At 43.5% G+C, this 15,968-nt stretch overlaps 1 protein-coding gene across 8 annotated transcripts in view; it reads left to right on the top strand.

The window, feature by feature from the left end:
* Positions 1-15,968, top strand: part of RBFOX2 (RNA binding fox-1 homolog 2) — a 216,357-nt gene that overhangs the window by 20,594 nt on the left and 179,795 nt on the right. For all 8 annotated transcript variants that reach the window (XM_030320513.1, XM_030320511.1, XM_030320509.1 and 5 more), the window contains exon 2: positions 2,664-2,714. In XM_030320513.1, coding sequence (XP_030176373.1) covers positions 2,664-2,714 — 51 coding nt within the window. The remainder of the gene's footprint in view (positions 1-2,663; positions 2,715-15,968) is intronic.

Genomic DNA, 15,968 nt, shown 5'->3' with positions numbered 1-15,968 from the left:
ACCATGAGATCATGACCTGAGCCGAAGTGGGACACTCAACCGACTGAGCCACCCAGGCGCCCCCCCCCCTTTTAATGTTTATTTATTTTTGAGAGAGAGAGAGAGAGACAGAGCGTGAACAGGGGAGGAGCAGAGAGAAAGGGAGACACAGAATCCGAGCTGTCAGCACAGAGCCCGACGCGGAGCTTGAACCCACGAACCATGAGATCATGACCTGAGCCGAAGTCGGACACTCAACCGACTGAGCCACCCAGGCTCAGTTTTTATGAGTTTTAATGTTTTTTATTTTTGAGAGGGCGGGGAGGGGCAGAGAGAGAGGGAGACAGAAAATTTGAAGCAGGCTCTGCACCGTCAGCACAGAGCCCGATGCTGGGCTCAAATTCACAAACTGTGAGATCACGATGTGAGCTGAAGTCGGACGCTTAACCGGCTGAGCCCACCCAGGCACCCCTTCTTCTTTTTTAAAGTTTAGTTGTATTGAGTGGGGGAGGGGCAGAGAGCGAGAGGGAGAGAGAATATCCCAAGCGGGATCCCCGCTGCCAGCACGGAGCCAATGCGGGGCTCCGTCTCTCACAAACTGTGAGATCGTGACACGAGCCAAAACCAAGAGTTGGACGCTTAACCAGCTGAGCCACGCAGGTGCCCTGCAACTCTCAAGTATATAATACGGTATTATTAACTATAATCACTATGTTAGGCGGGAGATTCCCAGAATTGATGGTGTCCTTTGAGCCCCAGAAATTGTTAATTTTGTTGAAGCCCAATTTATCTGTTGTTTCCTTTGTCACGGGTGTTTTTGGTGTCATAGTGAAGAAGCTGTTGCCTAACGAGAAGTCGTGAAGATTTACTTCTGTGTTTTCTTCTAAGAGTTTTGTGGTTTTAGGTGTGTGATCTGTTTTGAGTTAATTTTCTGTATGGGATGAGATAGTGTTCTAACTTCATTCTTTGATACGTGGGTATCCATTTGTTTCACCATTTGTTGAAGAGTGTTCTTTCTTGCTTCGATTTTCTTGGCGTCCTCTTAAAAAATCAGTTGATTATAGTTTTAAGGGTTTGATTCTGGACTCTCAGTTGTAGCCCATTGATCTGTATGTCTATTCCTTAGGCCAGTAGCACACTATGTTGATGACTGTAGCTTTGCAGGAAGCTTTGAGATCCAGAAACATGAATCCTTCTGCTTTACTCTTCCTCGGGATTGTTTTGGTACCTATGATTTTTCAAGGCTGTTATCTTTGATGTGCTTTCTCTGCGGAGGCTTCATTTATAAACATCCAGAACAGAGACTAAGGAATCAAAAAGGAGAACTTGGATTGTCTATGATTGAGTCAGTGATGGATGGCAAAATAACTTCTGCTTGTTGAGCTCCATGTATGTATTTCTGCATCCTTTTGTGTGCCCACCACGTGTTAGACGCTGTGCTAGATTGCAGGGAAACCACGGTGAACACACAAGGTGTCTCTGCAGTGGGCTCATGTTGGCCCCTCGCTTTCATGTTTTTGAAAACAGGGCGGGTATTTGATAACCAAAGGTAAGGATATAATCACAGCGGATGTACCATTGGTTGGAAAGTGCTCTCTTGCCATATGTGAACGTCCCATCCGTGAAAATTCTTACCTTGTTAATCTGCTAGTCTGAATGAAAATATAAATGGATGGAAGAAGAGGATGAGCGTCTTCCGGGGAGCGGTGTTGAGCACGTTGAAAAAAATTACAAAAGCATATTCTCATTTACACTTTTATGGGCATGTGTATCTCTTCCCATTTAAAAGTTCACTTAAAGACAAGGGCCTTGTGTCCCTTACCTTTCTTACTGATGACTATCAGTCACTTAACAGTACTTGAAAAATATTAGGTGTTCAGTACGTGTTGACTGAATCATTGAATGGGTCAAGCCATGAATGAGTGCTCAGATCATATCACCTTATACTAATAGGGTTTGCATAGCTTTTATTGACTGTCATTCTTGCCCTTCAGGATTTTGATTTAGTGGTTAATGTGAAGATGAGACACTCACTATGGTATACTGTTACAAAAATCTGATTAAGGCATATGTCATATGAAAAGGAAATTGTACAAATAGCCTCAGTGCATTTTAATTTATACATGTTCGGAGTCACTCGGGTCTCTAGGCTCATAGAGGGTGATAGAGGAAGGGATTTCATGTAGGTTTCAAAGAACTGAAGGAATGCATATTGACAGGGGGGTGTGGCTAAAACTTCCAGACCAAGACGTAGTTCTCAGTAGGGGTGGTACCGTTGAGCCAGGAGACTTCTGGAAATGTGTGAATGTTTTTGGTTGTCCTAGTGTTCAGGGTTGCTGGTGGCTTTTAGTGGTTAAGGGCCAGGGACGCTAAAGTCTCACAGTTAGGAGTTGATTTGCCCCAGATCTCAGTTGGCTCCCCGTTTGAGGTACACTGAAAAGGAAACAATTAGCTGAACGAGGAAAACAGAGTTTATGAATGGTGTTTTGAAGCAAATACTATGTTTGTTTGGTTTCGTTTTTGCCGTTGTAGAGGCTGCTGGCAGGGGTACGGTTAGAGTGGAATATAGTGATAGAACATCTTAAGGACTGTTGCAGGAATTTATATTTGATCAATTTGGATGATTTGATGCTCCTTAACATTTTCTTTTGTCTTATAGTTTGATTTTCTTCTTTTTCTCTTAGAACGAGCCTCTGACTCCAGGTTATCATGGATTCCCAGCACGGGACAGCCAGGTTGGTATCTGCTGTGTCAGATGGGGTGTGTGTATGTGTGTGTGTTCGTTCTAAGGATGCTCTGGTAGAGAGCATTTCCAGAAAGTATCTTGGAGAGTGACGTGGTTAGTTTCAGCAGTGCATTTACATTTAAAGATACAAATAAAATACATGTCTTAATCCTAAAAGAATTGTAATCGCGTTTCTGAAATTGTGGGTGTTATGGGGGGAAAACATCAGGCACGCACAGACATAACTGCTTTTGTTTTCTCTTCTCCAGGCTGTTACAATAATTTTGTAACCTGGTTTTCTTGGTGTTTCATAATTCTAAGTGCTGGACTTGTCTCTTAATTCTCTGCCACTTAGCTCCTGTCTGCACAGATTTTTTTTGAGTCCTTGCAATAATCTGCAACAAAAAATTCCATTCTCCTTCCTGGGGGAATTCAACCTTACGGTTTTAATCAGGAAGGCTAGCTTGAGAGAGGGAAGTTTCTGCTGCCTTTCTTTGTTACATTGGGAGCATGATTGGAAAAAAGCCCAGGCCCTAGTACGGGTTAGAGCAGCACTGCTTCCTATGAGACACCTTCTGGGCGGTTTAGGTGAATGTATAAAATGCCTTCCTTGTCCTTCTGCTGTTTGAAACCTTGGGCAGGTGGGGCTGAAGATGAGTTAGGGTAGAAGAACAGGTAACTGCTGCCTCAGAGAAATGGTGTGGCCTGAGATACCTACCCTCTGAAATTTAACCTCCTTGGAGCGCCTGGGTGGCTCAGTCGGTTAAGTGTCCGACTCTTGATATCGGCTCAGGTCAGGATCTCATGGTTCATGGGATCAAGCCCTGCATTGGACTCTGCACTGACAGTGCAGAGCCCGCTTGGGATTCTCTCTCTCCCCCTGTCTCTCTGCCCCTCCCCCACTTGGTTGCACACTCTCCCTCTCAAAATAAATAAACATTAAAAATTTTTTTTTTTTTTTTTTTTTTTTTTTTTGAAATTTGCCTCCTTGCTGTTTGGGCATATTGGTATTCTCCAGGAGATTTGAAAGGTTACCCCTAGTGATATCTTTGAATGTCTGTCCAACTTCCTCATAGGGTTGTCCAAAAAAGCCCCCAGTTTTAGGCTTGTCCAAGGGACATTGTGTCATCAGAGTGTTAGACTAAAGGGTTGACGTAGTTCCTGTTTCCAGAAATTAATTGAATCTCATCGGAGCCCCTGGAGCTGATCTTGAAAACTAGGTTGGCACCATAATCAGTGGTCATCTATTGAGTGGCCTTCAGTATTCCGAGTATTTGCCCCATTCTTGCACTTTGGGTGCTGGGTTGGTGTCAGACTGGCCCCAGTTAGGGTGGGGAGGAACAGGGGGAGGGAAGGTGTTGTTCATCTCTGTGTTTATCTCCCAGGGGGATCGTCACTGTTGGGATCGAAGTTTGTCCCTAGGGAAGCTTTTGTTAAAAAGATACAGTCGTTTACTTCAAATCTTTTATTTATTTATTTATTTATTTTATTTTTTGTTCATATTATTTTGAGAGAGAGAGTGCGCGAATGGGGGAGAGGGGCAGAGGGAGGCAGAGAAAGAATCTTCAGCAGGCTCCATGCTCAGTGCAGAGCCTGCCGTGGGGCTCAGTCCCGTGTCCCTGGGATCATGACCTGAGCCAAAATCATGAATCTGACGTTCAGCCGAGTGAGCCCCCCCAGCCGACCCTCAAATCTAAAGTCAGAGGATTTTTTCTTTCTGGTTTGGGTCTGCTCTGGAGCTCTTGTAACAAGCTGTGAACTTTATGCCCTTTGATAGTAGTTCTAGATCTTGGTCACATATCAGGGAAGGTACTACTGCCTAGATAGAGAGGGAGACACAATCCCAAGGCAGGCTCCAGGCTCCAAGGTGTCAGCCCAGAGCCCGATGCGGGGCTCGAACCCACAAACTGCGAGGTCATGACCTGGGCCGAAGTCGGACGCCCAACCAACTGAGCCAGCCAGGCACCCCTGGATGTCGGCTTATTTTAGATGTAGGAAGGTAAGACTAATTGAAGTAAAGCATGGGAATAGACGTACTGAGTTTAAAAGGATCTGAAAGGTACTGTATAATGCTGTGTTCTTCCTGTGAGGATTACAGATCAATAAAAAACTAAGCAAAAGGAATTAAGAGGAATTTGTTAAAGCGTAGAAGTAGTCTTGTTGCTTGGAACCACTTTATTTTTCCTTTCTCTTGCGGTAGGGACACACTTCTGTAACCTGCACATTTATCACTCAATACTGTCTCTGCTGTAGGCCTGTGCAGACCCTTTTGCCAAGGTTTAAAGCTGCTAATTTACTTTCAGGCACATTCCGATGGTGACAGGTTTATATTAGCTTATTTTCTTGGGCTTTATTTTGTTCTCTGACTGGATCTTTGAATTAGAGATCTTAGAGCAGTGCAAACAGGCAAATATTGAATGGCTGCTTGTTGTATTTGATGAATACAGAATCCAAATGAGTCCCGCTAATTAATGCGCCTAACCTTGTGAACTCTCACTTTGTGCACTGAGATTTGGGGGACATGTATCAGTGTGCAACGCTGGTCACTGAGCGGCCTGAGCTGGGCAGAAACCGCACTTGTGATCTTTACATCTCCCCAGACTGGTCTGGCTCAGCAAATCCAGGATGGGGGTTGGGGGGGGGGGGAGGAAGTGAAGGTGAATTTTAACTATGTGTCTTTATTTGCCTTCCTTATTCTGTTGCTGTTCCTTTCTAAACAGATAGGAATCGTCCCCAGACAGGATTTGTATCAGCATCTCATGGTGATTTTAAAAGAGACAGTTACAATCCTGATCTTCCTAGAGCACGGTCATCCGTGTTTTCCCCCCTCGTCCTCACAGCCACCTTTTGAAGTAGATAAAACAGAGGCAGGAAGCTGAGGTACCCAGAGGTAAATGACTTCTCCGAGGAAACCATACAAGGTAGTAGCTGCAAAAGAACTGAAATTTTCTTCTCTTTGTGAGGGCCCTTTCCTCTGTGCTGGGGAATCACTGACTCACACAGGCAAGAATGTGGTCGTGTGCACGAGCACCTGCTCACGCCTGTACCTCGTTTGTCATCTGGGGGCTTCATAGGCCTCTTGGAGCTCAACCACAGATCTAGGAATCCATGATCCCTGCTTAAGGATTATTACCCCTGGCTTCCTTAACACTAAGTATACCAGTATACCACTGTTCAGTGGTCCTTTTCATCCTGTTACGTAAGCTCCCGCCAACACATTTGAATTGGAAACCTGTGGAGGGAAGGAGGGGAAAAAACCACCCGCCACCTCGTAGAGGTTGTGCTTTCTTATGTGCCGTTCCCTCAGCCTTCTTTCCCAGTCAGTTAGCAAGTTTTATGGGATGACAGTCTGCTGTGCTCATAGAGCTCTCCCGAGCACTTCACTGTGCTTGCTAACGAGCTCCGTGTGAGAGTGGAGGAGACAAACATTGTCCAGATTTGCAAAGTGAAAACCAGCTCAGAAAGTCCGACTGTGTGTCTCATCCGAGCCGTGCAGTTTGGGTTGATGATACGATACAGTGGTTTAGATTTGTAGCTGTTTCTTTGTGGTTTAGGTATATGCGCAGATGCTTTTTTGAGTATTGGTTCGGTCTGGAATATTTTGTGGGTTTGCAGTATTTTTAAATGAGAGAATATTTGTGTGTGTTAGCTCCAGGGTTTATGGATAGGAGGGGCTTAGGAATAGCAATCTGATTAGAGAGGGCCTCAGTTCTACACAGCAAGCTCACTGTTTTTGCTGACATTGTTCATTTATTTAGGACGGCTTTCAGGGGGCTCCCGGAGAGCACAGTGCGAGTCTGAGTCCATCCCCTCGCCATCACTTGGTGCCACAACTTTACGTCTGCTACATCAGGGTGACCGTATAAGTCGCCATTCTAGCTGGGACACTCTCGAGAGTGAAAAGTGATGCTTATGTTGAAACAGCCCCGTGCAAACTGGGATGAGCGGAGGTGTGTAGCCACCTTAGCTGTAATTCAAGAACCGTAGGGGCACCTGCGTGGCTCGGGTGGCTTAGCGTCCGACTCTTGATCTCGGCTCAGGTCATGATCCCACGGTTTGTGAGATCGAGCCCTGTGTCGGGCTCTGTGCTGACAGCTCAGGGCCTGCTTGGGATTCTCTCTCTCTCTCTCTCTCTCTCTCTCTCTCTTTCTCTCTCTCTCTCTCTCTCTGTCCCTCCCCCACTGGTGTGCTCGCTCTGTGTCTTTCTCTCTCTCTCTCTCTCTCAAAATAAATAAACTTAAGAAAAAATTAAGAACTCTGGCAAATGTCCTCTTTTTAAAAAAAAATTTTTTTTTAACGTTTGTATGTATTTTTGAGACAGAGCGAGACAGAGCATTGGGGGAGGGGCAGAGAGAGAGGGAGACACAGAATCGGAAGCAGGCTCCAGGCTGTCAGCACAGGGCCCAACGCGGGGCTCGAACTCTCAACCACGAGATCGTGACCTGAGCCGAAGTCAGGCGCTCATCCGACTGAGCCACCCAGGCGCCCCTAGCAAATGTCCTCTTAACTGATGTGATCGGGGTTTGAGATTATGGCACAGTGCATTGCCTCACATTCAGCCCGCGCAGGAGCGAAACCTTGTCATTCGCTTTTGAGGTGAGAGAGGGAACAGACTCTTGGTTGGGTTTAGGTGTTGAGTCGGGTATGGAAGTGACAGTATTAAAATGTTAAAAAAACTAACGTTGTAAAGTACTTTACAGTGTGCTTCCATGTTTGCTGAGTTTTGGTCTTCACAATAGCTCTGCTAGGTAGGTTGGGTTTTATTATCTCTACAGATAAGAAAACCAGTGGAGAGATTAAAAATTATTTTTTGTATTTTTACTTTTTGAGAGCGAGCGAGCATGTGCTTGTGCGTGTGTGGGAGAAGGGCAGAGGGAGGGAGTACCTTTTTTTTTTTTTTTAAGTTTATTTGTCTTGAGAGCAAGACCAAGCATGTGAGCGGGGGAGGGGTAGAGAGAGAGAAGGAGACAGAGGATCCCAAGCAGGCTCTGCATTGTTAGTGCAGAGCCCATGGTGTGGCTTGAACCTATGAACTGTGAAATTATGACCTGAGCCTAAGACTGACGCTTAACCAAGTGAGCCACCCAGGTGGCCCAAGAGAGAGAGAATCCCAAGCCAGCCTCTCTGCTCAGTGGGGAGCCCGTCATGGGCTTGATCTCATAATCGTGAGATCATGATGTGAGATCATGACCTGAGCCAAGGTCAAGAGTCAGAAGCTTAACTGAGTGAGCCACCCAGGCAACCCCCGGTGCAGAGATTTTTAAATGGATTTCCCAGTGTCGCATAGAGGGGAGGTGGCAGAAATGGACTTGAACCCTGGATTTTCAGCCTCCATGTCTTTTGTTTCCCTTTTGTGTTCTTCTGTCAGTGTTTTCTCTTCTCTGAATGGGGATGTTCTCTTGCTAGTGTGACAAGATATTATGGAATCATTAGGGAATGTAGCCTCATGAAAAGGCTTCATGTGACTTGGAGGTCCCTTGAGTAACTTATTTCTGTCGAGTTTTCTTCCTTATTTGCTAAAATAGCTTATGGTCCACAGTTTGTCTTTTTGTATTTATATAGTATTTTGTAAATATAAAGAAAAAATTGATGTCATGGTGTTAGGCCCTTTATCTTATTTTTAAAATGCTAGCCAGTGGCTTGCTAAAATTATTTTCCTTTGACTTTCTAAAATTCTGTTGAAAAGCCACTGTATGGACATATTCAGGTGATTCACAGAAACAAAGGGGGAGTATCAAAGGAGATGTTCAAAGATGTGACTTTGACCGTTAGAGATTTCAATTGGGAGTGGCAGCCATACTTTTAATTTAGAGGATAGATTAAAAATGACCTAGGGGATTTATTTTTCAAAAGCATTTTCTTTCTTAAGAATTTAATGACCTTTCCTTTTCTTCCTTTTATCCCCGGGATGAACTTTATTTTAGTAGAGGTTTTTATAAATGAACTTTCAGGGCTTTTAGGTATTGATTGGGAGCCATGGATGATAGCAAACACATTTTCTGTCATACTCATTTGTTTTCATGCCAAAGAAATGGTGCTGCTCTTCCTCTTTTGGGAGGAATTGGAACAGAGGACATGGGGAGAGTGTTCAAATTCTAGCTTGGTGCTGCTTTTAAGCTTAAAGACAGGAACCACTGGTAAAGCAATACTTTTTATATCATGACCCAGCACGTGCGTGCATGCGCGCGCACACACACACGGACACACAAATGTAACTTAGAATTAGTCTTCCAAATAGTACTTACCCTTACTGTACTGTAAGCATTTTCCGTTCTTTTCCATTCCATTAAAAAAATTGTTGGTTGTGACCAGCAATTGAGCAAAATTGATTTCCTGGACCCGCTAATAGATTGCAATCTGTAGTTTTGAAAAACAAAATTCTCATGATTGTTGTCCTTGAAAATGCAACCTTAGGGGCACCTGGGCGGCTCAGTCGGTTAAGTGTCCGACTTCGGCTCAGTTTGTGATCTCACGGTTCGTGAGTTCAAGCCCTGCATCCGGCTCTGCTGACAGCTCAGAGCCTGGAGCCTGCTGCGGATTCTGTGTCTCCCTCTCTCTCTGCCCCTCCCCTGGTTGTGCTCTGTCTGTCTGTCTCTCTCTCTCTCTCTCTAAGATAAATAAACATTAAAAAAAAAATGCAACCTTAAAGAACTCCATATACTTTAGCAGTCACTTCCCTATGCCCCATCCCCCTGTAACCACTCATCTGCTTTCGGTCTCTGTGGATTTGCCTGTTCTGGATATTTCACGGAAATGGAATCATATAACATCTGGTCTTTTGTGACTTGCTTCTTTCACTGAGCGTAATGTTTTCAAGGTTCATCCATGCTGTAGCGCGTGTTAGTACTGCATTCCATTTTTGGTTGAGTGACATCTCACTGTATGGCTAGAGGAAGTGTTCTTACGTGAGCCCACTGCCTGCCTCTGTGGTTCCGTCTCCTGAAGCTCTCTTATGTACACTTGGCCTTGGCCTTGCCGGGCATTCTTGAACAAGCTTGATTCCGGCTTCAGTGTGGAGCCACTGTCTCCTCTACCTTCAGACACGCAGTACTCTTCGCCCAGATGCTCACTGTCTTCTCATTCAGGTCACAGGTACAAAATTTACTCCTCGGGGAAGTCTTTCCTGACTATACTCACCTAAAGATATCCAGATATACAACCTGACCTTCTTCAGATCTGTCGCCATCATCTGAAATTATGTAGTGCGCATACTTTATTGTGTATCTCTCCCACTAAAATGTGCTGTGCAAGCTGTGACTTTGCTTAGAGCAGAGCCTGATATGTAGGAGGAGATCAATAAATATTTGTTGAATGCATAAATTAAAATTATCTTGTTTAATGTTGACGATTTTGAAAGGTTTTAGGCAGGGAAGTGACGTGATTCATTATACATTTTTAAAAACAATATTCTGGCTGCTATGAAGAATTGAATTTTAGGAGGAGCAACAAAACAGCCTTAGAACTCTCTAGGCAATGGCTTTATTATTTGCTGTCTTTAATATCAGTTCTAACTAGGACTTATTTGTTGAATGAGAAATTTTACTCCCCCGGCCCCCTGCCCCCGCCCCAGCTGGAGACTGGGTTAAAATGACTGGTTTAGAAGTAAATTGTTTCATACCCCTTCTGTATCTCACAACCTATAATAATTTTCTTACTGGCCCCCCTTCTAATGAAAAATACTTCTGCTTTGCTCTTCAGTTACATCCGAAATCGCTTTTTTTCCCTTTCTGCTAGGTTGTACAGAACCCCACTGTCAGCCTTCATGCGAGGTACATTATAAAATGGTTGCTTCTCCCCAATATCTGACATCAGGTTGCCCATCGGTGATTAGGGCCTTCTGCGATGTTGCCTTACACCCTCTAGTGGATGAAGGGCTGGGAAATGCTGCAGCATCTGGTGTTCTAGCATTTTTCTTGAACCATGTAATCAGCTTCAGACTTACTCTTGCATTTTAGATCATTTCATTCTGCACGTAGTTCATAAGATTTTTTCCTTCTGGGAAAGACCATTTCACTTCGTCTGCTGCTGACTGCCAGGTGTCTAAATAACATGCTTATTCTGCTCTTTCTTGATTTACCAAGTTTAGACACCATATGTTGGCTGCCTACTGTTGGAGAGGAGATATTAACAGTTTTTTAGACATGGTCTCCTTCCTTCTAATAAGGTCATTTAGAAAAATCAGTGTTTATTCCCGGTTTATGGTTGCATAATAATTACATTATTGTGACTAAATATAGCCAAATCATAAAACATGATTATATTCCCTTTCATAAATACTTTTCCATTTCCCCTGGAGTTACCAAATATATACATACGTGTGTATAGAAAATATGTATACATATATATTGAGTAAGAACTTAGAAAACACTATTGAGATATAATTTCCATACCATAAAAGTAATTCAATGTAAATATACTTATTCAGGGGTCTTATACAGTTTGTAGAGCTATGCCATCATGGCCATAGTATGGTTATAGAATGTTGCCATATCCCCCCCACCCCCAAATTTTCCTAAATTTTTTTTGCAGTTAGTCCCACTCTCACCTCAGTCCCAGGCAACCGCTGATCTGTTCTCTGACTCTATCCTTTCTGGACATTGCACGTACATGGAATCATATGAGGTATATATGATCTTTTTTAAAAAAAAATTTAAATGTTTATTAAAAAAATTTTTTTAATGTTTATTTTTGACAGAGACAGGATGCGAGTGGCTTAGAGGCAGAGAGAAAGGGAGATACAGAATCCGAAGCAGGCTCCCGGCTCTGAGCTGTCAGCATAGAGCCCGATGCGGGGCTCGAACTCATGAGCTGTGAGATCATGACCTGAGCTGAAGTCGGACGCTCAACCGACTGAGCCACCCAGGCGCCGCTATCTGGTCTTCTGTGTGCGACTTCTGTCACTTAGCATAATGTTTTTGAGGTTCACCCATGTTGTAGTGTGTATCACTATATCATTCCTTTTAGTTGCTAAATAGTATTGTTTTGTATGGATGGACTGCATTTTGTCAGTCCATTTACCAGGTGATGGGTATTTGGATTGTTTTCAGTTCGGTGATTATGAATAATGCTGTTATGAACATTTGCATGGAAGTCTTTGTGTGGACATATGTTTCAGTTTCTCTTGGGCACATTTCTAGGAGTGGAGTCGCTGGGTTTTATGGTAAGTAAGCTCATACTTCACTTTAAGAAACTACTACACTCTTTTCCAAAGTGGCTTGATTTTATCTACCTTTTTGATTATACTGAGTATGCATTGGTAGCTCATTGTGGTTTTGGTTTGTATTTCCTAATACTGAAAGATGTGGAGTTACCTTCTCGTTTGCTTATTAGCCATTCGTATGTCTTCTTTGTTGAGATATGTGTTCAAGTCTCTTGCCTACTTTTTATTTGGTTCATTTATTCTCTTAACAAGTTGTAAGAGTTCTTTATATATTTTGGATACAAGTTCTTTGTGAGATTTTGCAAGACAACTCTTTCCCCTCCCCCCCAGTAAAGCAAAACTATGTTTTCAACCTTATTTGCTAAATTTGGGTAAACTCTATGTAGCTCTCTTAGGAAAGAGACGGTGGAAACAGGCATTTGACTGTCTTTGTTCAGGCCTGGTGATGGCTCCAAGGAGGACTGGCAGGTTTACAGTGGCTTTGTGTTTGGCTAACATAGCCTTCTCCAGATTTTTGGTGGCAGGCATGTTTGGGCAAGAAAGCTCTTTGTGTAGTGACAAGCAGTTATGCTGCTTTCTGCATGTCCTGAGGGACGTGATTCGCTGAAGGATCGGCCATGTTCACTGGCCTTTTTTTCCTTCTTTAACCAAGACACTGTCGCGTCTGTATAAGGCTGGTTCATGGAAATTCCTCTGGATACACACACATAGACATACACACACACACGCGCATGCGCGGACTGCATCCTGGCTTTGGGTTTAACTATCAGCTCTGCCATTGCAGGCTCCGTGACTTTGGGCAGGTTTTTTTCCTTCTGTGAGCCTCAGTTTCTTCATCTATAATATAGGACTGGTATCTACTGTGAAAGGTTGTTGCAGGATCAGAGATAACATACATAAATTTCCTGGCATGTAATAGGGTCATTAAATCATTTTTCTCTTTAGTTTTATGGGAAGGAGGCCTTAGGGAAGCTTTTATAAGGGAATATTTAGTTCTTACAGTCTCTGATTTAAGTCTTTCTCTCTCCTTTTTTTTTTTTTTTTTTTAATTCACCATGTAAAATGAATTCTGGCTGTGGATTTGAAATTTCTACCTCAGGAACATAGCTTTACCTTACTTCCAAGAATAATACGCCTGTGTGAGGGGAGTGAAGCCTGCATAAGTTTGTTTACCTAACTCATTATGGATCTTGGCGGCATCAGTAGAAAGAGGGGGTCCGTTCTCAGACCGTCATGACTGGAATGGAATCTGGCCAGACTGCACTGACGTCCACGGCTCTCTACAGCCATCGTGCTCGCTCTTTGCCCCTCGCACATATCTCTTCCATGCTGCATGGCTCTTCAGAGTCCTTCACATCTCGGTCCTGGATATTTATTTCTTCCTAGTGCCTTTTACTTGCAATATTTCTCCTGTTCCCAGCAGACTCCTAAGTATCCTTCAAGATCCCTGCTCATAATTTAACTGGGACGTATGAAACCTTTCTTATCGCCTCTAATCGTTTGAGCTCCTCGAACACGCCATCTGCCTGAGCATTTCTGTAAGTTTCGAATCAAGGGAGTTTGGGAAGTTTGGTGAAGACTGAGCAAAGTATTTAACTTCTCCAAGGCTCAGTGTCCTCATCAGTGGAAGTGAGGAGGGGAGTACTTACTTTTGTAAGCATTACATTTTTAAAAATTTCCTAGGTCAAGAGCGACTTACTGGTTGATGTGATGTTTCACTGCCTATACCTTCTGTTTTCCACGTAGGCTAGAAAGTCTTTTCTCATCCCTAGGCTCTGCTGGGTCTGATTTTGTGGTTGTTGGCGTATCCTGCTTCCTTGTGGAAATAGTGGGACTTTTCATCACGTAACTTCCTACCTCTGAGTCCAGCCATACTGCTCTGGATCTGTGGATGGATGAGTGATGTGAGCAGGGAGCGGGGAAATGATGGCTGGCTTGTCTTCTCACCCCTCTTCTGTACATGGTTTCTTTGTCACATCCTGGCAGTCATGGTTTGCCTATTTGGACTCATTTTGAGCTTGCTGTGATTTTAGGCTGTCAGAACAGTTTGGATCTCTTGACCCAGATCCTTATTATTTTGCAGATGGAGGGATTATAACTTCTCTGCTTGGCTTTCCAGTAGATTGGCCTAATACTTTGTATGTAGGCAATTGATCTGTGTTGTAATGAGAAGTTTAATATGGCCTTCAAAAAGAATGAAGGATTATGAATCACTGGAAGTATTTATAAATTCCTTTGTTAGTGGTTTTCAAAATCAGGTAATTCGTCTCTTTAGGGTTGTTTAGAGCAGCCAAGTAGTTAGTAAGCATAAGCAACAGATAGTCTCACAGCCAGAGTTGGCTACCATTTTGTGAGTTACTTTTAAGAAACATTGGGGTGCCTGGGTGGGTCAGTCGGTTAGGCAACCGACTTCGGCTCAGGTCATGATCTCGCGGTTCGTGAGTTCAAGGCCCGCGTCAGGCTCTGTGCTGACAGCTCAGAGCCTGGAGCCTGCTTTGGATTCTGTGTGTCCCTCTCTCTCTGCCCCTCCCCTGCTCATGCTCTGTCTCTGTCTCAAAAATAAATAAAACATTTGAAAAAATTAAAAAAAAAAAAAAAGAAGGAACATGGTAGAGCTCCTCAACCCTTCGTTCTTCAACAGACAACCCGTGGCAGATGGTTTAGAATGAAACCAACTAGTTACATTTAAGATAAAGCAAAAGCCCCCATAGTTGGTGGCCAGTATGGTTATGTATTTCAGTTATAGATTAAATATTTTTATTTTCTCGATAGCATCAGCTTATGCCATTATGCTGAGCTGATTTAGGGTTGATTTAGAAAGGCGGGGGAATTAAGGTCTTTGTGTTAGAAAATTTTGTGCCACCAGAAAATGTCAGTAAATTCTGGGTAATCATACACTTAAACAAAGGCACAGCTCTCATCTCACTGGGTAGCATTATTCTGTTTAGCTTTTATCTGTTGAGAACTCTTCAGGGGATACTGTTAAGTGAATACCTTGATTGGGCCCCAGTCTTTTTCTTTCTATGTTGGGTAAGGTACTCTGTGTTGTAGCCACACTACGGGATGGGGTAGTGTAGCTTTGAAATCAGATGTGGGTTTTAACTCCAATTTCTTTACTTATGGCATTTAATGTGTTGAAATTTATTTTTTAATTTTTTAAGTTAAAAAAATTATTTTTATAAGAGAGCGAGTGCACACATGCGTGAGTTGGAGAGAGGGGCAGAGGGAGAAAGAGAATTTTTATTTTATTTTTTTTATTTATTATTTAAAAAAAAATTTTTTTTTAACGTTTATTTATTTTTGAGACAGAGAGCATGAACGGGGGAGGGGCAGAGAGAGGGAGACGCAGAATCTGAAACAGGCTCCAGGCTCTGAGCTGTCAGCACAGAGCCCGACGCGGGGCTTGAACTCATGGACCGTGAGATCATGACCTGAGCCGAAGTCGGACGCCCAACCGACTGAGCCACCCAGGCGCCCCGAGTACTTTTTTTTTTAATTTATTTTTATTTATTTTGAGAGAGAGAGAGCAAGGGGGGAGGGGCAGAGAGAGAGAGAGAGGGAGACAGAATCCCAAGCAGGCTCTGTGCCATCAGCACAGAGTCCAGTGGGGGGCTTGAACTCACGAAGGTGAGATCATGACCTGAGCCAAAGTCAGTAGGTGGATGCTTAACTGACTGAGCCACCCAGGTGCCCTGAGAGAGAGATTAAGAGAGAGAGACAGAGAGAGAGAGAGAAAGGGAGAGGGAGGGAAAGAGAATCTTAAGCAGGCTCCACGCTCAGTACAGAGCCCAATTCAGGGCTTGATCCCACGACTCTGGGATCATGACCTGAAATCAAGAGTTGGACGCTAAGCCTACTGAGCCACCCAGATGCACCCCTTTACCACTGTTTAAGTCCCACTTCAAAGGCTGTCTCTTCCTTTAAGTCTTGCGTGATGCACTTATTTGGGAACAGATTCTTAATGTCCTCTGAGCTCCCAAGGCACGTTATTTCCACTTTGTAATAGCATTTTATCACTGCCTATTATTTTATGATGACCCATAATGTTCTGTGAGAATAAGGATCCTGTCATACTTCTTTTTTAAAAAATTATTCGTTTATTTA

The sequence above is a fragment of the Lynx canadensis genome, chromosome B4, assembly GCF_007474595.2.
Source record: "Lynx canadensis isolate LIC74 chromosome B4, mLynCan4.pri.v2, whole genome shotgun sequence".
Taxonomy (NCBI): Eukaryota; Metazoa; Chordata; class Mammalia; order Carnivora; family Felidae; genus Lynx; species Lynx canadensis.
Note: the sequence above shows the minus strand (reverse complement) of the source record. Positions and strands in the feature narration are given on the sequence as shown.